This window comes from Limulus polyphemus, unplaced genomic scaffold (genome assembly GCF_000517525.1).
Source record: "Limulus polyphemus unplaced genomic scaffold, Limulus_polyphemus-2.1.2 Scaffold720, whole genome shotgun sequence".
NCBI lineage: Eukaryota > Metazoa > Arthropoda > Merostomata > Xiphosura > Limulidae > Limulus > Limulus polyphemus.
Window position 1 is genome coordinate 3,819 of NW_013666330.1, and position 24,856 is coordinate 28,674.

General features: G+C 34.5%; 1 protein-coding gene across 2 annotated transcripts in view; it reads left to right on the forward strand.

Moving 5' to 3' along the window:
* The window catches only part of LOC106460158 (PAS domain-containing serine/threonine-protein kinase-like), an 88,148-nt gene that overhangs the window by 3,193 nt on the left and 60,099 nt on the right, over positions 1-24,856 (forward strand). For both annotated transcript variants that reach the window (XM_022386809.1, XM_022386808.1), the window contains exons 2-3: positions 13,821-13,911; positions 18,821-19,029. In XM_022386809.1, the coding sequence (XP_022242517.1) occupies positions 13,872-13,911; positions 18,821-19,029 (249 nt within the window). In that variant the 5' untranslated portion in view covers positions 13,821-13,871. The remainder of the gene's footprint in view (positions 1-13,820; positions 13,912-18,820; positions 19,030-24,856) is intronic.

Below are 24,856 nucleotides of genomic sequence, written 5' to 3' on the forward strand. Positions count from 1 at the left end.
ACGTGATCTCGCTGACACAACTACACTGTTTTCTTCAAAATAAGTTCATAAGTTTCATTAGTTTTAGTTAAATCGTTTTGTTTAATTTTTTTTATTATGTTTCAAGAATTATATTTCAATATTTCTGGGTAATAACTGCAAACTGAGACAATATCAGAGATTCGGATTTTATTGTAAACGTGTTACATAATATGTGTTACAGAAACTTTTTATTTTCAATAAATTCAACATGTTCAAAAGTTATTTTATTTTACAAAATTTGTTATTGCTTAAAAGGGGTTCGCTGTGAAAACTATTATTGCTCAAGGGGTTCGCGAAGAGAAAAAGGTTTGGAACCGCTGACCTAGACAAATAACTTGCCAAAAATGAAAGTATTGATTTTTAGAAAACATAGCACTTTAATAGCAAAACTTCACCCCAAAAAATCGGAAATGCTTTATTACAGAATGACTTTTTATAGGTATAACACATTCATTAAAGTTTCAAGTGTCACATAACTTAAGAATACAGAGGGTTGAATACATTCTACTAAAGTCACGGTGGAACGGAATGTATCAGAAGTACATTCTGATTGACTGGGAACTGTCGTTCTCGTAAATTAGATGGATTACGAAAGGTAATCAGGGAAGGGTAGTGTGCTTTAGACATGATAGCCACAGACTTACGATGGAGCCTTTTGCAATATAAATTACGTTGCAGAGCTATTTTCAAGATGCACAGATTGTATTGTCTCAATAGTTATTTATCATCACCATTACAAATGTGGCTATTGATTTACCATCCTCCAAACTGATTATATAGTACTGAAATTATAAAACAAACTTCATGAACAGATGTCTTTCATAATACATTTTGATATATCTCAGCTCAATATCGATTTCTTGATCTTGTGCAAGACTCTTAGCTGAAGATTCACAAAACTTCTGTTACTTTGACAGTATTCCAACAACTAGAATCTCGTGATTTGTCAGTAGAAAACTGTACTGGTCAAAGTTTGTGACAATTTCACAACCATGAGAGAGGAGTATTCAGGCATACTGTTCAATATGAAGGCCGTTGAGCTATGGGCGACATCTACATCACCTGTATATTTGGTTGATGGCGAATTCCTGACGATTCGACAATGCATTGTCACCATGAATATATATATGCTAGACGTTTAAGTCGCAATCCAATACAAGGAGTGATTTTTATCGAGTGGAATTATTAAGTGATGTAGAGACAAAGACCACACCTCATCAAAGAAGGCAGCCTTCAAGTTCTCGTATAAGCAGAAAAACTCGTACAGCATAGTGTTTAGGACAACAACATGCTCCGAAAGTGGATGGTATGTTAAAAACTTGTAAAATTGTTTGGTCAAAAATTTATCTCGCCATGATTACCGGAAGCTTGATACAACCAGTTCGATAATATTGCGTGATCATGGCCATCAGACTGAGTACAACCAATGAATGAAGGAGTAGATGTAAGGCAGCATGGGACTTGGAACATCGTTCTTGTAAAGTGAGATTAGCCCTCAATACAGTAAGCAAGATGATGGAATACACTGTATTAGACTTATTTATAGTCTTACGCTTCTATACTTTATCAAGAGATTCGTGGATGCTGATATCACTGGATGTGGATTGGTAGAGTAACTGTTGTGGTTTTCATATACAATGATTTTCAACAGGTAAGCCATAAGTAATCTGCAATAACCAAAATATTCAGGAAATGTTCTGTAAATAAGAAATTGAACGCTGACAACAAAGGAAAAGACACAGGTACACATGTAAAACGAAGAACAATGAAAAATCTTTGTTCAAACAAACAAAAAAAAAGTACTACGGTTTTGCTGCACGGGCCAGCTTTATGACTTTTATGTCTGTTTGAGTTCAAGAGAAAAACTTGTATACGAGATGGGAAAAGAAGTAATAATAATGGAACATCACATTCTTAAGTTAGAACAAAATTCTAGTGCAGTATTCCACATTCATTTATAACCTACAGCAAAGACTACTCCAATTATACTTTTTCTTGGAAGAACCTCCCACAACTTATAATAACATTCAAATAATATAAAAACATTTTGTAATTGTAAAATGATGTAGAGATGGCAGTGCCAAAAATAATGCAAACAAGAATATAGGAATAATAGAGCTATATATAGATCATCCCTACATCACTTTCAATATTAAAATTTAGTGTTACACTATAAAATGCACGAGTACATAATTTGTATTGAGGTCGGTCTATTCGTAGAGAGAGTTTGTAATAACCGAGACATATTTTGACTCAACTTGAATTTCCTTGTACGTAAGTCCTAGGCTCTTGGTTACACTACATTGATGCCGACCCTGACATGATCATGATTTTATAACAAATAAGCTTCATACCAACAGTAAGGAATATCTAACTTCCAATTGCAGTAATATTAAAGTCAATTATGCATTTTACAGTGTAAGATTAAATTTTAATATTGAATGTCATGTAGGGACGATCTACGTATAGCTGTATCATCCTTATATTTTTGTTTGCATTCTTTTTGGCACTGCCATTCCTACATTATTTTACATTTACAAAATGTTTTTATTGCTTGTTTTGTGGCGTTTTTTCCCCTGACTGAAAGTTAGTGTATTCTATGAATGTGTTTATAAAATTTAATATTATATGTATTGTTTTGTTTTTTACTACTTCACTTCATACATAATATAAGGGTTGATTCCCTAAAGACATGAATTGTATACTGTACAAAGCATTGAACATTCTACATGTTACAGTCATCTAATGTCCATCTGTTATTGGTTGTTAATTCCTGTTTCACCCTGTACTTAAGCTTTTTAAAAGAACATCAGATTTCTGTAATAAAATTTAATATTATGTGTATTGTTCTTTTTCTATTACTCCTTCACTTCATACATAATATAGAGGTTGGCTCCCTAAAGACACCGATTGTATAGTGTATAAAGCATTGAGTATTTTGCATGTTACAGTCATTTAATGTTCATATATTATTGGCTAGTAATTCCTGTTTCACTCTATACTTAAACTTTTAAAAGTAACACAAGATTTCTGTCAAAAAGCTAACTTCAAGAGGTAATGATAACATCGTTTACACTAGTTATTACGACTAAGCTATGACATCGTGCACTGCCCAGAAACACATAGAGTGGATTTAGGTTTAAACAGACATATGTGATAAAGTAACTGTAAAGTTATCTCGCCTGAAACAACAAGAAGAAAGATGAACATTTTTGGTAGGTTGGTCACATTCTGATTTGGTACTTTAGCGATGGTTTATTGTCTTGTTTTGGGTCGAGAAACAAATGAAAGTGAATGGCAATCATTTTTTTCATTGTTAATTTTTTCGTACATATATATAGTCTATCGATTCTGTGATAGAAGTTTCTGTACCCTCATCGATTTTAGCACGACCCACACTACGTTAGAACTTTGTACAGAAACAGGGCAAACCATTGTATGCTTTCAAAGAGTAAACCTCGGTATTTATTCTCATTAACTTAAGTTTACAATATTTAACGTCATGTTTGTGAGAACACTAAACAACTACATACGGAACATCGCACTGAGAAGAAGTGCCTTAATAAATAAACGTTTTTCCCTGGTTATGGAAGGGTGAAATACACCAGTTTTACAACTGGGACAATCAAACGAATTCAGAATCAAGGAGGTTAGAGTTCTAAGCAAGAACATACACTTTGGTTAAAAATGCCAAGATGAAACTACAAAAGAATTGAAGGAACATTTATTAGTGAAATTATTATTTTCTTTGTTTTTAGTAGATGTTATCCTAAACTTTGTCCCTGAAAAAGTTTGAGTAGTTACTGCAATACAGTCGAACCTGGAAGTTCATTTACATTACCAAACAACTACCAGAAATGACTTCAGCAACAAAATATTCCAACGATTTGCGTTTGCTATTCATAGACGTTAAATTTCAGATATCATTGAATTGGAACGAGTGAAGAGTTGAGTGACCTACAAAACATACTACCTTTCGACACTAAATTCTTTATAGCCATTTTAAATTCAAACGTTGCCCTACAGTCCATGACATTTATCCAAATGTGTTTCTTACATTACGCATAGTTTTCACCATATCTGTTTTTCTTGACATGGAAGAAAGGAGCTTTTAAAACTTACAGGGAATCCTAAAGTAATTAGATAAAAATGAGTTTGATTTCATTCGAAAGATATTATTATTTCAGAATCAGTACACACAGTAAACCTGTGAATTAAAGGCAATCTTGTTTGTTACTTGAAATACTTGATGACTGTGTTATGCTTAAAAAGCGTGAATTTATAGAATAGAGAACTGAGGACCTACATTCTGTTATCGTATTGCAGTTGTTATTAATATGTTACTTTGGATATTCTGAGGGAAAGAAAAGGCAGACATTTCTATTAATCACTTACGAAGCTAAAATATATAGAACTAGCTCTAATAATATAATTAGTCGCATGTCTTTAAAAACGCATAACTTATTTTTATTTATCAACAAGCCTATGAGTCATCCCATTTGCCAATCCAAAAATAACCCAATTGAAAGTCTTTCAGATACAGAAACGCAACTATAAGTTTGATATGATAATCAAAAGTGTACCTAAAATCCTATCTGAATATTTGCTGAATCAAGCCATCATCCTCACTTATAATTCTAGTCTCTCCTAAGCAATTCTATACTCATTTTTCTGTGTATGCATAAAACCAGAAGAAGCTTACATGAGACTAAAATGTTATACATTAAAAACAATAAGATTATCTGGCATATAATTTAGGTTGTCTGCAACTGAATTGTGAAAGAAAATTGACACAAAATAAAACAATTTAAAGAATCTCTTTTTATTCCACAAAACACATTCAAAGTGAATGTGTATATAGCTTCTTTACAGGAAGTCTGAGAGCTCTCAAAAAGATCTGTTGAAAGTCGATGAAAATGTAAAATTGTTTCCAGGTTGAGAAATCATATCATTATATATACACAAATGTATAATACTATTCTTCGAGGAGCGCGTGTGCTACCTAGGTTACTGTTGTTCACCATCGAAAAATAAGGGTGGTTGTACCCTCAAGGTATTGCCTAAACCATCAGTAGAAAACAATCACTACCTAAATTTTTATAGTTTTCAACTTTACAGAAATTCTTCCCATGAGAAGACGCGCCTGATACCATAGTGAGCGATCCAGAATATTAGGTAACCAAGGCGAAAGGAACTTCCTTGAACAACATTTTATAGTTATATATAGATAAAACTACATACACGTATATACAAGAAAATTTTGAAAACATTTACGTGAACTTTAGAATTACCTAGTATGCCTGCATGCTACAATTTTCTACACTCCCTTTTTTTCCCTCTGGTTTGCATCCTTTTTTCACTCAATCTCAAAGTGCCTTGTTTCCGTAGTAACCACTTGAGAAAAGAAAGCTGATCTTTACTGTAGCAAATTTACTATGTGCATATATAATATAAACCCAAATGAATATAATTGTCAGAAGTTATTTAAAACATTGATCTATTAAGCGCTAGCACACAAAATTAACAAATTAAATTAATAGAGTATTGCTTGAAAAACTAAGATATCAACTAATAAAGTGACAGTTTTTGTCCATTTTCATCAGGTTTTATTTTCCTAAATGAATAAGTTTCAATCAAAACTTTTCTTATAGTTATATCTTTATTAGGAATTGTAATAACTTCACTGTCCTACATCGACTTTTATATATGTATAAGAAGTGAAATATGTGATGAAACGTCTGTTTATAAGTATTGCTACCTGAATGGATAAAAGATATATTATGAATAGATAACATTTCAGTATACAGTGGTGTAGTAGAATAATCGACCAAAAGAGTGGTGGGGCTTAATTACAATAAAAGTGTTGTTATATCTTAAATAACTTAGAGGCATTTATGCTTTTCGCATTTTGTATTTGACCATTCAATCCTACTACCAATAACCAATTTGGGAATTTGCGTCAAACATCATATGGAATTACAATTAATAATATTACTGTCTTCAAACCTGACAGCTCTCTTCCGATTTTTAAAAAAATATTTAATAACATTCCCCTACCAAATAAACTGAAAGGAGGATATGAGATTTATATTTCCAACTGAAAATTTTATTTGTCGTTAAATCTTACAGTTCTGTATGACTAAAGCATGGCAATAAAAATCAATAAAAACTGAACGGATCAATTATTCAAGTAACTTCTCTCACTGCGGGAGAGGGTATTGGAGAATCTGCTGGTGGCGGGAGCTGTAGATTCTACCGGGGGAGGGGGGGGGGAGCTCAGCCCTCCTTGGTTCCCACCTGGCTACGCCACTGGTAGACAAATACGTATGTTTTGAACGCCACATTTTACAGCCAGCCCGCATGACAAAAATCGATTGTGATAGCTCCTTGTGACTGTTGCATTATTGGAACTAACAGCGTCGTTTTATACTGCTATGTGTCTGTTCTTAAGCAAGCATAAGAAGTAAACATTGTGTTCATCTACATTTATTGTGTAAATATAATAATGGAAAACTCACGACTTACAAGTGTAGTAATTATTTCATTAATATAAAAAAATATTTTCAGTAGTTTGTTTCAAGCATTATAAGTGACACCTTTGAATGTCACTAAATTTTCGATACTGAAATGCGAGAGGGTCGATGACGTTTTAAACACCTGCAATTTCTGAGATAGGCCCTAATGGCTGTTAAGCTACCATATATGTCTAGACAGAAAATTGATCCTATGCGACTGTATAATAGTGTAGAAGTTTAATAAATAGAGTGTTCAGACGTTGATTTCCAGAACATTGCATCTCTATACAATTGGATATTCTATTTATTATTTTCGTATAAATTCGCAGAATTTTTGAAAGGGGAGTTCCAATTTGTGAAATCAAAAGTCAACTCAACTTGTGCGAAGCACAATCAGCAAGTAAAGCATGCTAATGCCACATGGGTCTGGGGGCATGCCCTCCAGAAAATTTGTAAAAATAGGTGCTGTGACGTTAAACCTGACGTTATTTCTGCGATTTTGCAAATATAGCTCAAACAATTGCATGGCTGTTCACATAAACTCCACAACCATACAATGAAAATTCAACAAATCATCATTCTGTTGTAACACTGAATGGGATGGGGAGCAAGACTTAAATTAGTATAAGTTTTTACATCACAAAAATAGGGGGTTCGGCTGAAACCCCCTGCGTACGTGCGTGAATACACGTATAGACTGAACTTTTGTGTGGGTAAATTTATAAGTGGAAAGAAATGGACTGTTTCTGTCTGTGTTGACATTTAAAAGTATGTTTGCTGTATTTATGTCTATGTTGGTTTATGAAATTGGGGGAGGTCTTCAAATATTATGTAACGCAGTTTCAGAGCAAAGTTATTTCCCCTCCTTTTAGGTAGCGAACAATGTACATGAGCCATTTTCAACCCTTCCCTATTTTCGGGCCGGCATGGCCAGGTGGTTAGGGCGCTTGACTCGCGATCACACCAGACATGCTCGCCCTTTCAGCCGTGGGGACGTTATAATATTTATCCAAACTCAATGCTTATGTTATCTAATTTTCAATGTGAAAAATGCAGCGTTGATATTCGATTTCAAGAATCGACCTTCTGATCATTTCTCTCCTGGATATATTTTGTAGGATAATTTTAAACATATAAGTACTGTGATTGACAAACATATGTTATGACAATATTAGTTATTGGTGACCTGAAGGAAATTGATCGTTTCTTTTTCTCTGCTTTTTTGTATCACAGTTCGATTCCTTAACTTTTAGATTTGTGATAGAGAGTAGTGGTTGTAATAACGTACTTTTGTGGAGTATTAGTGGTAGGAGTAAAATCAACAGAACATAAACAGGTATCAACATCGATAGTTCTGATACTGATTTTCTTAATGTTGGAGGTGCAGATTATATTAATTTATCATGCAAAAAGAGTATAATATTGCTAATAATAATAATAGTTCTCTGGATAATTATTACCAAACCATCAAGGGACCGAGTTATTACCATTCGGAGAGCTCTTTAGCTTAATTTTTCTTATTATAGAAACACCATGTATATTGGCATAAGGAGGAAAATAAAGTCAAGAGGCTCTCAACACAAGATACTTCTGCCACAGATCATATTGGTACCGGCAAAGTATTCGTTATGTTACATCATGTAATGTAATACATACAAAAGTAATGTAAGTGTGTGTCTGCAGTGTGAATGTAATGTGCGAGTGTATCATTTTATCGGTATTTACTTTTTGCTCAAAATAAATTCTTTCATTCTTCTGGACTAATTGAATTTAGTAATATCGGGTTAAATTTATGTTATAAGTCACAGTTTCACAAAGAAGAAAGTTAAAAAAAAAGCGATATACAGTACAATATCGTTTTGTACTGTCCAATTAAACTACTTTTCCAGCTTCCTTTGTCGTCGATCCTGCGTGTTACAAACCTTGACGAACATTTTCCACGATCCCAACAATATGCAAAACGTGACATTAAATACAACGATGTCAGAGAACTATTATCAACATACTCTTTATCTTCTTAGGCGTGGGTTTTTCTCGCTATAGGTACAATTTTTAAATTTCTTTAAATTTTATTAGTTAACGTTTATAGACCCCTCCTCCTGTAACATTCGGTAATGGCTCCATGCTAAGCTGTTGACTCCTGAAGAGCAAAGTAGGTCGGGGTTATCGACCCCCTTCTTTTTTTCTTTCTTTCTTTGTAAGAAATTATCATATGGCAGAATGAATTTATTAGTTCGTCATGCAAAGATACTTAAAAATGTGAAAATAGTTTAAATTAATAAATTTGGTTCTCGTGCAAATTTTTAATATGTAGATTTTTATTACTGTTTTTAACCTAAAGTAGACTAGAAGTGTAACAGCAGAGTAATTCTCTGAAATAACCTTAACTGTAGCATGCAGTTTTGAAAGTACTTTTAATGTAAAATAAAAATTTATTGCATATTAGAGTGGCTTAGGAAGCGGGGTCCTGCCCCCTCCCCACTTTTCAATCTATCCCAATAAAAATGCATAAAAATTAGAAAAATTACTCTCAGGAAAAGCAATAGAATGCATAAAATTTAATATAGAACCCTGGACCCCGGCCGTCATGAATGCGACTATAGCACACATTCCCTAGCATCGCTCGGTCAAATGAACCTTTAATTTGCTTTTTACACATCTGATGTTATATTAATATTTTGTTGTCAAACAGCTGTATATTACAATAAAAGTAAATATAAGCAAAAATTATCTCAGTATTAATAGAGTTCTTATCTCACGGAAGGCTTCAGAAAAAACAACAAAAAACAACGAAAGTTTTTAGCACTCGTTCCAGTGTTGTGAATCACGAGACAAGATTATTATTTCGTAAACAATATATATATATAGTACACATTCAGGATACTGTGGTGACATCAAAGGTTGTTGAACACTTTTTACCATGATTATTTTTCCAACCATATCGCGCGTGACCTTCAACTAATTCTAAGGTCACTATTTCAAGTGCAATCACTCTTGTCTTTCTTAAAAGTCCGTCAATATTTTGGAATATCCAATGAATTTTGGTTGCACACTGTTTCTAACATGTTTTTAAAGTAACGTGTTTACTTACTTCAATTAACCTTCTCATACTGTTATATTCTTTAAGGTCCGACATGGCCAGGTGGTTAGGGCACTCGACTAGCAATCTGAGGGTCGCGGGTTCGAATCCCCGTCTCACCAAACATGCTCACCCTGTCAGCCGCGGGGGCGTTATAATGTGACGGTTAATCCCACTATTTGTTGGTAAAAGAGTAGCCTAAGAGCTGGTGGTGGGTGGTGATGGCTAGCTGCATTCTCTCTAGTATTTCACTGCTGAATTAGGGACGGCTAACGCAGATAGCTTTGCGCGAAATTCAAACATAAACATATTTTTTAAAAAGTTTATGAAATGTAAGCATCACTCGAATAATCGGTTATTTAATTAATTCTGAAAAATAAAACAAAATGCTCTAATACTATATATTAACGTATAAACTTTTTCTTCTTCTTAGTCTACTATTCGTAGTGTCATAAGCTAACGTAAGCATATTCAATATCCTGTGCCATTTCATAATGAATACGTATGTGGAAATGTTTATTCTTAATTCGTAAATGTTTGTTTGTTGTTAAGCACACAGCTATACAATGGACTATCTGTGCTCTGACCACCATGGGCATCAAAACCCGATTTCTAGAGTTAAAAGCCCTCGGAAACAATTCCGAAATGTAATGTCTGTGTCTAGCATTACTCAGGGAGAGATTGGTTTTATAAGTTAGCTGTACCTTTTCCTGCGGTTTATTTGTCAAGTTCTACAATTAAATGTATTTCCTAAGTTTGTCACATGTTTGTTACAACTTACCTCAGATTTGGCAGATACAAAGTTAACTCAGGTATATAGTTATTCTGCTACAACACATCTGTATCAAGTTTTAGCTGAGTATAAGCGTTTGAAAATTAAAAGCAGAAAATTTACTATACTCGGTTATTAATTTTTTTGCAACTAAAACAGATCGCTTTTTTGTTTTTGCTATGTCGCGTCGTTATATGTATTCGCATGTATCACTTGAAGTAACAGTGACTAAGGTATCACATGTCTTTATATTTTGATGTTAAATCTCAATATACTTTTGTCAAGAAAACCTAAGTTTTAGCTTTATAAGTAAATGTAATATTGAGGTAAGAACGTAAATTCTGTTTACATATTTTAGAATTTGCTTGCAGTCTGCTATAAGAAACGATTTCTTACTCAACTGATTACTGACTTATCTCATTACCAATTCTTTTGGGGTTAAAACTAATATATATACATATTTACATAATAAATTTCTCCCGCAGTAGTGAGTCTAAATATAAGACAAATATGTGACATCGGTATTAATATTATAGGCTATTTACATGTTATACACCATTTTATACTACATGTATTATTCATTATCTACATTTTAATTGTAGTTAAATTAAAAGGTAACAACTTTTATATTTGCTAATAACATGTTCAAGTTTTATAGAATCGTTTGTGTGTACAGCTATAACAATGTTCACAAGTGAATTATGTTTAATAAAAATGCTCTAATTAAATTGTTTAAAATGTATTCGCCAGGTTTTTCGATGTCAGCCAACGACTATAAAATCATGAAAAATGCTCGTACTAGTTAATTCTTCATAATGAGATACCTCTGACATTAAGTCTAAGCATGATATCGTAGGTGAATTACAGTTGTCTTTGACGTCAGTATTTTCGTGGGCGTATTGTATGCTCACTACTTATTGGGACTTCAACTTTGTTTCAACGCCTACACAAATACTTCTAGTAAATTTAGCTATCTACTAATTTCGTTTTGAGTTTACTGATAAAGTATATTTTATTACAATTTACAGCTTTTACAGTAAGTAAGATTAGTTTTTAGAACAGGTACGACGTTTCGATCACTGGTCTAATATTCGTGTTAAAAATTACATTAAATTGCAAGCGTTATTTTCTTCACATTCCTCTTCTTCTTCATCAGGATTCGGTCCATGTTTTGGACCAGAGAGGGTCAAGTTCAGCGTAGACCTCTTCCTCCTCTCAATATGTCCATTTCGCATTCAAACCAGACGCATCTTAAAAGTATCATTTCAGATCTGTCCTTCGCCTGCCACAAGTCACTCACTGCCCAAGATGTCTTATACGCAAAACCTAGTTACGTTTGAATTTGAAAGCTGGCTAAATATTACAAAGTAATAGGCCTAATATTCGTGTCAGTAGTACTTGATAATGATTGCACCAGTGATCGAAACGTCGTACCTGTTCTAAAAACTAATCTTACTTACTGTAAAAGCTGTAAATTGTAATAAAATATCTCCTAGTTTTTTTTTAAGTCAGGTAGAAATATTTGTCGTTGTTGATAATTAATTTAGACAGGCGTATAATTTTGTTTAGATAAACATTTTCAGCAAACATAAAATATGATTTTATGAAACTTTCTAATTCATATGGGAAATATCGTGTACCTAACTAAATCTAATCACTGTCTAATCCAAGAGTGTAGGAAGCATACAAGAAGTAATACAACAATTCTCAAAGTAAAAACTATATGCAATTATGCATAGATACCATTGTAATGTCAAAACTGAATTAACTTAATCAATAGCTTTAAAACGATTATATAGTATCTATCCGTATTATTGTAAACAAAACGTGCTCATATAGTTATTTGCATTGCTCATATGTGATAAAACTTTTCAAACAACTAGTTTAAATTGACTGTAATGCACAAACAGTGGGAAAATTTACATCTTAAAGAAAACTCATTTATTCACCAAGCTAAGGTTTGAATGGTGCAAGGTGGTGCAGCACATATGATTCTAACAGGTCTAATATTCCTGTTAAAAATTATTTTAAATTACAAGTGTTATTTTATTCATATTCTTCTCAATGTGTCCATTTCGGATTCAAACCAGAGGCATCTTAAAACTGTCGTATACGCAAAACCTAGTTATGTTTGAATTTGAAAGCTGGTTAAATATTACAGAGTAATAGGCCTAATATTTATGTCAGAAATCATATTGGACTGCAGGTGATTATTTTTACCATTTTCTATATATGTGAACAAATTATATAAAATACAAAAGTTAAATAAACTATTTATTCGTTCAAAAGTAAACAATCTAAACATAAGGGTTGTTTTTGCTTTATTTGATAGAGAAAGTAAGATATATTTTATAATAATTATATATAGGATTGTAGTTGTAAAAATTTTTATTAGAAGTTTAAAATAGTAATAGATTTAACAACTAAGAAGAGTATTTAGTGGAGGTTGATCAAGCGCCGGCAAACCAATTCTCCGGTCACTGCAAGACCTATAGATGCGCGCACCAAAGCTTGAGTCAGAGGGACAGAGTGCCAGCAAACGTTATTGCCCTCTGTCTCACGTTTCGCAGAATTACGTGTGTTTTTGTTTTTTTTGTTTTTTTTATTATTAGCGCCATTCAATTTCCTGCTGAGTACTTCTACGGAAGTTTTGTAACTGATAACTGAGAGTTTGTTAATATCATTGTTTAATGCTATTACTTTCTAAAGAATTATTATTGACTACATTTTTTAGGTTTTGCAAAGAAATCTTCTCTATCTATTTTGTTTCTTTATAAAGTATGTAACCGGCCGTGACACCTATAGTATATATATATTTACGTTGGCGAAAAGGAGCCTGAATTGGAAAAGTTACATGTTGATTTTTGAATAAACGCATTAAAAGTTTTAGCATTTAACTATAAGCGCTTTGTTCTAAATAATGAAAGTCCGAAGCTAATTTAATAATATTAAAAACCCAATAGTAATATATACAGTCTGTAGGAATAGATATACCGGCACTCGAATTTCGATTTTAAGTAGTGGAAACTGGAATGAAACATTCATGTTGCGTTATATTACTTATTAATACATATTATATTGTTTGTTATTTAAATATTGTGACAATATAACACACAGTTAAACCTGTACAAAGTGTGGAAAAAAGAAAAACGTGATTGATTTTTTTTGAAAATATGCATTAACGTGTCAAGGAAGCTTTGATTTTCAATTTTAACTATTACTATTAGTATTAGTTTGAAGTCACTTTTATTTTTAACTTACATTTTACAGAAGTTCTAAACATATTTCATTTGCACTGTTTTAACAATTAGCTTTTTTCTTCTAGGGCTTGCCATTATGTACTATTGATAGTCTCAGTGTGCCCTATTAGTATTATCTGATGGAATAGCTAGTGCTAGGTTAGTTAACTTTTTTAATTCTTTTTCCCGAATAGACTAGAAGTGAAGTGTACTCGACACATCATTAGGGTAATGAATTTTTGGATATGGGTGATCACAAGAAATGTACCCTAGACAAGTTTAGAGGTAAGGAGTTTGGGATTCATCAAAATCATTCTCTTTCATAATATTATTTCTTTGAAGGCAATCAGACTAACTGTTGTCAACATAACTTGATATATTGGGAAACTGGAAAACCAGGTAATTTGATAATCGATTTCATCATAGCCAGAATAATCAGAGTTAATGTTACTATTGTTAGTAATTGTTACCAGAGTAATCAGTGTTAAGGTTTTGCCTGAATAACCAGTTTCAAGATAACCTGATTATCAGAATAAGGTAATCTTTTTTTTAGGGGTCAGTTAAGCAACAGAGTTCAGAGTTTTTCTTTGAAATTTTATTTTATGGTCATTATTGTACACACTTATTTTTTATGCTGCATTAAAACTTGAAATTATGTCACTTTCAATGAAAAATTACCAGAATTTTATAAGATATTGGTGTTTGTATCATCATATTGGGAAACATGTAGTTTTATATTTTACTTTAAAATGAGGATATTTAACATATTTCATTATTTAATTTATTCTATGCATTAGAACATTTTTAGAAAGCCAGTCCTGTGGCCATGAGACCAGATTTATCAATAGTGGATTGGGATAATGAGTTAAAAAGATGATTTATATAGATCTGGGAGATTTTTAAAAATAAAAGCTTTTAATTCAAAATAGGTAAGCTCCTTAAAGAAAAAGGAAAAGGATCAAAGGGAAGACCAAACCTAACTGGCTTACTATTAACATAAAGGAGAAAATTGGGGATAATAAATGACATACATTTAAGAAGTTTAAATTACAGATAAGTTGAAAGACTTATAGGACTACAGGAAAGCTAGGGATTTGGTTAAAAAAGAAATGAAGAAGTCCAAAAGGGTGTATGAGAAACAGCTCTCCCTTTGTTAATGTTAAAACCAACAGCAACAATTTTTTTAACTATGTTAAAGGTGAGTAAAATGTTAAAATGGGGATAGTGCCTTAAAGGATGCTAATATCAAGATTTTTGTTGCAGATTATGAGATGACTGAGTTTTTAAATGTTCTCTTCTGTTTTTACCAGAGAAGATATTAGCAACATTCCTGACCTTGAGCATTCTATGGGAAATATTGTAATTGATCTGAATTATATATATATATTAACCTTTTGGTGATAAGTAAAAAGAATGAGAGATTAGAAATAAACTGCTAGGACCAGACAAAATTTTCCTCATGGTTTAAAAGAAGGTCAAAGATCAGATCTGTGTTCCTCTTTTTCATTTTTAATAGGTCAGTAGACAGTGAGCAGGTGTCCAAGGATTGGAACATTACTAATATTTCTTCTGTTTTTAAAGGGAAGTGATATTAAAATACTTAAAATTAAACACCAGTTAATCTTTCTTTTGTAATGGGAAAAGTTGTAGAGAATCTGATAAAATATGTCTTTCAAAATCATTTTGTGAAATACGGATTTACCAAAAGAAAATTCTGGCGTACTAGTTTATTATCTTTTTGTTTAAGGGTGTATTATTGTTATGGAAAGGGCATGGAGTTGGAATATATACTCATATATCCAAAAAGCTTTTGATGATGTGGTACTAAAAAGATTAACCAACAAAATATTATTTCTAAGGACTGGGGAAAGACTAGTTAATTGGATTGTAGCATGGTTGGTTTGGAAAAAGCAAAAGCTTGTTATTAATAGAATTCAGTCAAACTGGACTTATTATTGTAGTGTTTCAGGGATCAGTGCTTGGACCTTTACTTTTACTTATAATGACATTGAAATGGACATAATTAGTAAATTGAATTCTATTAATATAAGAATTGCATCGATGAAGAAATTACAAAATGTAGAATACAATATAATAATGGTGAAAGCTTGCCAAATTTAAATAACTATTGGTGAACACAGAAGCAACATTTCTTGTTCATCAATGATGTTATTTTAATTTAGCAAGCTTTTCACCATTATTGTTTTTTATTCTGTAATTAGTAAATTGGTAAAGTTTGCTGATGACATTAAACTCTTGGGTATTTGTAGCTGTATTGAGGATGTTAAGGTATTACAGAACTACTTGAATCAATTGATAAGTTGGACATATATTTGACAAATGACTTTTGATTATAGTATGATCAAGGTAATGCACTTTGGTTATGATTTGGATTACTTATGTTGTATAGATGGCATAAGTTCTGGCTCAGACTATAATAGTCCTGTTGGCTTTTTAGGAGCCTGTTTTACTGCCAAGCAGCCAAACCATTATAAATAACATTTTCATAAAATATCATGAAGATGCATTCTGTTGTAGCTTTGTACAATTCACCAATTCATAAGTCAACGTTCACAAAAAAGGAAAAATACATTTTTTAATCAACCCCCACAGTTACATAAGGTACTCAATATCACTGAAAACTTTTCTGATCAGTTTATTGCTTTCGCTTATAGAAAAGTTCTATAAATTAGCTTCAATGTCTGCTTTCAAATACTTCTTTACATGTATTGTTCCAGCCTGCTTAGAAATGTCTCACAGAAACTGCAATTTGGTGCCCCCTTCTGAGCTTGAGAGGAGCAACCACTGCCCCATCTCCTCCCTACAAATGATGTTTCTACCTGAATGTTCTCTGCAAGGTCAGCACACAGTATTTGGTTGGGCTGTCAAGGCAGACTAGATTCATAGTATAGATGTTGAAGAGGAATGGTGAGAGTGATGTTCCTGGAGACAGAACACTGTTGATGTTAATTCAGTCTGTTTGCTTGCTTTTATACTTCATGATGTATTTTTGGTACTTATTGCAGCTATGACCCATTTTACGCATTTCACAATGACACTTATTTTGAGTATTTTTAAGCAAAAATGGGCAGTTGGATTCTGTTGTAGGCATCTTCCAGATCTAATGGGTTCTGAATAGCTTATAAGCCTTCCTATATATCAGTTACAAATTTAGCAGCATTGTTCCAGGTTTCTCTTCCACTGTGTTAAACACCTAATAATGATAGTAGTAATGGCTTAATCTGATAGACAAGCCTTCTCTGGTATCTTTCCAATGATGTTTTGTAGGATGATGATTTGATGGTCTTTCATGGATTTGATTAAGGGTTTGATAAAGGCATCAGGCCATATTTCAGAGATACTTTTTGTTGCCCAGCTACATTGATACTCCAAAACTAATTTCAAAGTTGGCTTCTATAAGTTTCTTAAAATGGAGATTGTTACACCTTCCAAATCTGAAGTTCCATCTTTATTTATGGCTTTTTTGTATTTTGTCCAAGCTAAAGATAGCTTCCATATCTACATGTACTTGTAGCTCAGATATGTATTGATATAGCTTGAACCTCTCCTACAAGAAACCATGGTCACACTAGTTGATGTATCTGTGCTTTATATTCCTCATCTAGTGCATAATTATTCTTTCATGGAATTAATAGGTCATCTGTACAGAGGTTGAGTAGGTTATAATGATTTTGGAGTCTCATCATGTATCTTGACAATAACCATGCAGTACAGTTTCCATTATAAACAATTTCACTGTAATGCTGTCATATCAAAACCACACCACTACACCCATCTTTCCTTTCATGGATGAATATGTCATGGAAGCAACTTGTGTACATGTGAACTTTGTTGCTTTCCCAGATAGAGATCCTTCTTTATTATACAGTGTATTGTTGTCTCTACTTTCTTTACACCTAATAATTCATATATATTTTTAAATAAAAAGTAATAACTAGTTTATTTGTTGTAGAGTTCTATGGGCACTGGTACTTACTTCCAGAATCTACCAATCACTGTGTGACCTGAGAGGAAGGTGTTAATCACCTGTTACCTCATTACTGTGCTCTGTTTATTTGGATCACATAACTGGGCCTTCAAAATTGAGCTAAGAAGTATTTTTCCTCTTGAAGCTGATAGAAATGTTGTTGAGCTGTCATCCTGGGTAATTTATAGTGGTAACTAGAGGTATCTCCACACTTGTATCTGACTGAGATATTTATCACATTATCATTCTGATTAATCTAACTATATCTAAAAACAAATTTTCACTGGTATACAATCAAAGTGTTTATTGCACTGTCATCAGAATAATTTAAAATAACTGGTTATTTGCTGTTCTCAACTAAGCTGTTGGGTATGTGAATGCTTTATTTACTATGTTAACCTCTTTTGACCATGTTTCTCTGTTTCATAGTACAGTTACACTACCTAAGTTGGAATGTTTCAATGGGAACCACTCATTAGCATAATAGAAGAAAAAACATCATGGCATAGTGATGGATAAATTGTTGATGCCATTGAGGCAGTCTGTGTAGCTAGTAATAAAACTAATAGGGTTTGAGAGTATATTTATAGACATTGATTAAAAGTCACAAGAGATAATTACCTCTGTACAGATCTCTAGTTAGACAGACCTGCAATTGAAATAATGTGCATAGTTTTGGTCTTGATTCTTATCTAAGAATGGATATTGACATGTTGGAAAGGGTTTGGAGGAGGACTACTAGGATTATGCTGAGGATGGAAGAGCTATCATATAAAAGTGGTTTAAGATCTCTTATTTTCACTTGAGAAAAGAAAGATAAAAGATGATCTTACTGAAGCTTACAATATTATTTGAGGGATAAATAGGATAAAGGCTTCTGATTTCTTTGTGTTGTATACTGAAGATATAATGATGAAACAGCTTAATTTTACTAACAAGGTGATTGATTTATAGAATGATAGAGTGAGTTATTATCAGCAGTAGAGGCCAGCACTTAACAGGAGTTTAATAGGGACTTCAATTATGTCTGAAAAATATAGAGTTGGTGTGATGTTTTTTCAAGGGTTGGTGTGCAAGGACATCCTTAAAAGACCAATCGTTCCTTGTTTGCATGTTAGTTTATATAATTATTTTTGTGTATCAGAATTTATTATAGCAGTAGTAAAAATTTGATATACATATCTATATATAATTTTCTTTATCTAGGTGATGCACTTAACACTTTTAGTTTTGCTGCTAGTCATTCTAAAGGAAGTTTTGCCAACATTTCTGATGCATCATATCATGCTCGATCTTTGAGTGAAAGTTGGGTCTTCTACAGTTTTATTGGAGGTGTACAGATAAGCTCAAATTTCTCAACGAAAATTCAAAATCCCAACAAGGCAATTGTTACAATAAACGCAAGAACAACAGAGGTACTGTTACAGATAAGTAATACTTCGTGATTTAAAATATGCTAATATAACATTATGATGTATTAGAACTTAAGAAACAATAAGGAGACAGAAGGCCTGTTAGCATATTAAAGTTACTCATAATTGGCAAAAAAAATCCTTATTTTTCATAGCAATTTATCTATTATAGTACATCAGGATGTTAATCAATCTGCCATAACATTGACTTAATTCATGCTAAGGTTCTAAGGCCACCACTCTACAAACTGAGCTACTAGGGCCTGAAGCTCAAGCAGACAATACTCTTTTCAGTTCATTACACATTCCCTTCACATTTAGAATGTCTTCATTTTAACTAATCCTCAACATCCTTGCTCATCCAACTGAGTGTCTTGATTCACTACAAAGCAGCTAAAGTCTTATCATTTTTTATAACACATCAAGTATGTCTTTAATCTCAACACATATCATGTATATCAGTAATTATATCCCAAAAATGTTTATGTATTTTATCATAGCAAACTGTGTAATATTTCATGCCATATTCTATTATTCTTATTAAATTACAGCACATCTGAAATCTAACATAAGGTTTACCCTGTGTTTGTAGTCTGGGTCATCTCTTGTATTAGTAATCTGAAATAAGTAAAAAAGTTACCTTTTGTGACTCAGGCTTGAACTGTTGATCTTATGCTTAAACAACTAAGCTATCAGAATTAGTCTCTAGCAGATAAACCCACCATAACTGTTACACATGAGCTATCTCTTGCATTAGAAAGTAACCTATTCTGACCAAGTCTTGAACCCTGGATCCTAACTGTTACACTATCCAAGAAAACTTTCGAAGACCTCAGACTAATTACATGTATGTCATCTGAAGAACCTTTCCATAAATTAAAAAATAATTTTATCAAAGAACAAATCTGCATCTTTATTTTTGATATGGTATTGTACCTCTACTTACAAATATAGTTATTATCGTTCAGTGCTGCCCTCTATGTGCAAAAATGTTTTGCATGCCACAAGCCTTGAACTCTCACTTACCCCACGATTAATGTGATTCACAGCGTCTTTGCATCTGAATTGTCATACTACAACCCTCCACCAATAGGAGCATGACAGACCCTTCTGATGCATGTGACTCCCTCTATTTTAATTCTACCAAACTATTACTTCTCAGTAGGCAGTTGTTTAGTGCAGATATTTTCAATTGTGCTCATCTCACGTGTTGATTTCTTGTGTTTTCGAAGTAGTGCTATACCATTTATTATCATTTTGCTACAATTGGTTCTCTGTATTTTTTTTTCGACATTAACTTACCTTTGTTCGTTTATTTTTTCGTCTTTTTTAATTTTTCACAGGTGACTATGAATCCCAAAGTTTGTGTTATGACTTCTGATCCCCTTCCCACTACTTCAAATGTGTTTACTCAGGCTTCATGTTGGGGGGTTTCAGTTGAAGATTTTTTGGCCATCATTCATCAAGAGATTGATCTTTATATGAGCTGACCTTCTTCTCCCGCAAATTCTCTCCTCCTGTATTGTTTGAACCTATTCATGATGAGAAGAATTTTGACAGCTTTTTTCCCTCCATCTCATCATGTTCTGCCTTCCCAAGCCTCCCCTTTGGAATCTGCCAGGCTTCCCTCAGCTTTTTTGGACATGATTTCTCAGGTGTGTGTCATTTTATCTCTTTCTCCAGTTCCTTAAGATCCTGTTTCTTCTTTGTTACATGACACACCATCATTAGAGTACCTTGTTTTCCCTCTTTCACATGACATCAGGGTACATACTGAACAGTTTGTTTCTCAATTGAGGGCTGAAGCTATCATGCCTCATCCTCCATGAGCTTGTGATCATTATGCTTTGGCTTATCATCAGGCCAATCAACCTTTTCTCGACTACCACAGCTGGAGTCACTTTTGCCAGTGTGGGGGGCTAACCCTGAGAATCCTATATGTTTGTTCCAAGCCCAGTTTTCTCAATTCCCTGAGGGGTATTTGGAGGATACCCATTCCCTCATTACTTCCCCATTGTCCTCCTTGGTGCTATACCTTCACACATGATTTCTTTACTTTAGGGATCTACTTGGGATGGTTGCTTTCTTGTCCCTTCTTCATATCTTCATGATCTGTGGATGGCTCCTTTTTTTCCATTGGTCTGTCTTTGGAGATATTCTAGAGTCTTTAGAGTCAGTGTGGAATCTGTGAGACAACATTTAACCCTTTCATTTTTGGTTGCTTGTTTGTCTTACCTTGCTACCATGCCTGTTTCCCATCCTTCAACCGATCCTACCACTAGGGGTTTGGCATTCCATCGTGTCTCAGCATCAGGTTCATTGTTGCCAGCTGTTCTGGTGATTATCAGGTGGTTTCTGGTCCAGAGAGGGCATGCCTGGCCAATTTTGTTCACCTGTGGTGAGAGTTCACTCCTGATCTGTGGGTGATCCAGGTTTTGTCAGACAGACTTTTTATCCTTTTCCTTTCCCCTCCTCCAATGTCTTCTGTTACTTATGTCCTTCCCATTACCTCGGGATCCCACTACCAGTCAGCATTTATACGAAGCTGGGCAGACTTTATCACAGTGAGCTATTGAGCTGGAATCCTGTGATTGATCTGTCTCGCATCAACCAGTTTCTGGATCTTCCCCACTTTACAGTGAAAGTCTCACACTTCAGTGGGCCTTTTATCAAGGCCTGTGGATGACCAATGTAGACATCTCAAACACTTATCTCCATATTCCTGTTTCTCATAAGTCCTGTCGCTACCTTTGGTTTGTTCACTATGGGGTTGTGCATCAGTTTTTTGCTTTGCCTTTGCTTCCACCACTACATGGGCAGCTGGCTTCTGTTAGCTCATTCTGAACTGGAGTATTCTCAACACACTCATTTGCTATTGACAGAAGCAGCTCGAGTTGATTGGATTCTCAAGTTGAAGTCTTTCCTGATGACTACCCAGTATCTTGTCCACGTAAGTGTGTTTTTCAACACGTACTTCAGTCAGGCCCAACCTTCTCCACTTCATTTCCATTCGATGGAGCTTTCAGTTTTCCATGCCCTTTCTGTATGCAAGATTCTATTGCCTTTGGGGATTTGGGCTTCCATGGAAGTCCTTATCCTCTTGGGTCAGGCACATATGAATTCTCTTCAGTAGATGTTGCAAAACCAATGGAATCTTGCTCGGGATCCATTGGACTCCACAATTACCCATCCTCCTTCCTTACAGGCAATCTTCATTGATGGATGAACAAGGACAATACAATGATGGGGGGTACCACTTCTTCCACCCTGTCTGGATTTGCATCTGTTCACTGATGCTTCTCTCCAAAGGTATGGGTCAATCGTGGGTTACTTCCGGTCAACGATCTGAGAACAAAATGTTGTATTATATCAACATTTTGGAGCTTCTTACAATACGGCATGCTTTAGATCATTTTCTTACTATTGTATGGAGCCAACTCATCATGATCCACTCAGACAATTTCAAGGTTGTCACCTATCTCAATCAACAAGATGGCACCCATTTCTGTTCCCTTTTTGGTTGAACCTTAGAACTACTTTATTGGGCTCACACACTATGGATATGTCTTAATTGCATGTCATGTTCTGGGTGCTTTCAACCTTATGGCTGATCGTCTTAACTGACCCAATCATGTTTATTCTATGGAGCGGTTCCTCGACCTTGAGGTTTTACAGTGGTTCTGCAATCAATGGAGTACTCCTCATCTGGATGTATTTGCCATTTTCCTCAACACCATGTTACCTCTCTTTTGGTCTCAGGTTTCTCATCCTCAGACCCTTGCAGTGGATGCTTTCAGTCAGGGCTGGACCAACTGGAATATTTATGTCTTTATGGGATGTCCCACCAAAGTTATCTTTGGGCATTGGCTGATCCCAACAATCTTGATGTATAGTCATGGTCAAATATGCACACTGTAGAGATGGGGTATTCCACAAGATTGCTAGTAGGTTTTCCTCATGATCTATTTGCTTCTTTAATATAGCCCATTCTGAACCATACTAACCCATTAACTTACACAGTTAAAACAGAAGTGGATAGCTGCTTTTCCCTACCATCTCTTTGATTGAATAAGTCAGGTGGTCTGCTTTTCGAAATTGAGATTTCATGGTTACCCATTGCACTGTTTATGGTATTGCTCTGGACTCTTCACCATGTTTTCATCCCTCTTGTTCTTCTAGTGGAGTATGAGAGTCCCTACCACTTTATAGTTTCGAGCCACTTGGGTAGTGAACCATGGAGGAGTCTTCCTGAATGTGATTCTTTCACTTCAGTGGAGAGTAGGGCAGTGGTTATTTGCTGGTGTAGAGGGCATTCGATCCTCAGATCACGAACTCCATGTCTATGTGATGGGTTCCAGTGGTCGATGTTGTACCCAGCTACTGTATGGTTCTATCCAGTGGGTGAAGTTGCATATATTTAATAGATACAAACTACTTCTGCACAGTGGGACCTAATGGTTGGTGTTCCACTCCCAGTTTCTGTGCAGTTCTATCCAGAAGGTGAGGTTGTGCATCTTTTACAGAGGCAATCCACTTCTGTGCAGTAGGACTCAGAGGTTGATGTTGTGCTCCAGCTTTCATGCAGTCCTATCTGGAGGATGATGTTGCTTTCAAGTAGATTTTTCACATTGCTGTTCACTCCTCCGATTGGTATCCCTCATTGTATCATCACCTGGATGTCAGTTCCTGGTGAGTGTTTTTTGGATTGGAGCTGGACCAATCAATATAAAACTTCACAGATGTGCTAGTCATGCTTCCTTATCCTCCCTTATTCTTATAATTTAGCCTCATAATCTCCACCTCTGCATGGTTGGTCCCAGAGGTTGAGGTTGCGCTCACATGTGTTCCAGCTTCTGTGTGGTCCTATCCAAAGAATGAGACTGCTCCGGGCAATGATTATTCCTCTGGCACTCCACCTATGGGAGTTTTACTACTTGAGGTGAATATTCCACAGTGTAGAACCAATCTGATAAGGTTTGTATTTGCTATGAACTGCCACACTGTCATATCCTTTCTTACTGTCATTCAGAGGTTGGGTTTCTGGATGACTGATTGTGGTTGTGGATTTGTGCACATGTCATGTTTTGTAGATCGGTTGGGTACATATATCCTTTCTTTCTGTTCAACTTGAGGTGAAGACAATGTGGACCTTCCTCCTACCATGGATCAGAAAATTTATGCCTAATGTGGCTTGGTTTTGGACTCATTGACTGGCTGCATTCATTGTGATGCACCCTAGCCATTCTACGCCAGGGGACACATCCTTATTTTATTTTTTTTGTATGTGCTCCTTCTATTTTCCACCCGTGTATAGAACACCTCTTTCCACACTCAGTGAATAATATACCTTGTACAGAAGTGGTGCAGTCTCCCACATCTGTTCCTCTCCTAATGGGGTTCACACTTCCAGGGTGTTCTTTGGACACTTTTGAAGGATACTTCTCTATATCCCTATCACTGGTCCATCCATCCATTCATTATGGGATTCTAGCTATGTGTGTGAGAGGAGTTAGGATACCATATCAGAAGTTATTATTTTCCTACGTTGAAAATATGTTTCCGATCGGTACTTACCTCTTTAATTCCCACTATTCCTCCCCACTTAAACCCAGTGCTTCCTTTCTGCTTAATCTCAAAGTGACAGTTCAGTAGAATATCGAATAGAGGGAGTCACATGCATCAGGAAGGTGTGTTGCACTGCTATTGATTATGGTTTACATGACGATTTACATGCAAAGATGCTGTGAACCACGTTAATTGGGGGGTAAGTGGGAGTTCAAGGCTTGTGGCATGTGAAAAACGTTTTTGTGTATAGAGGGTAGCACTGAAT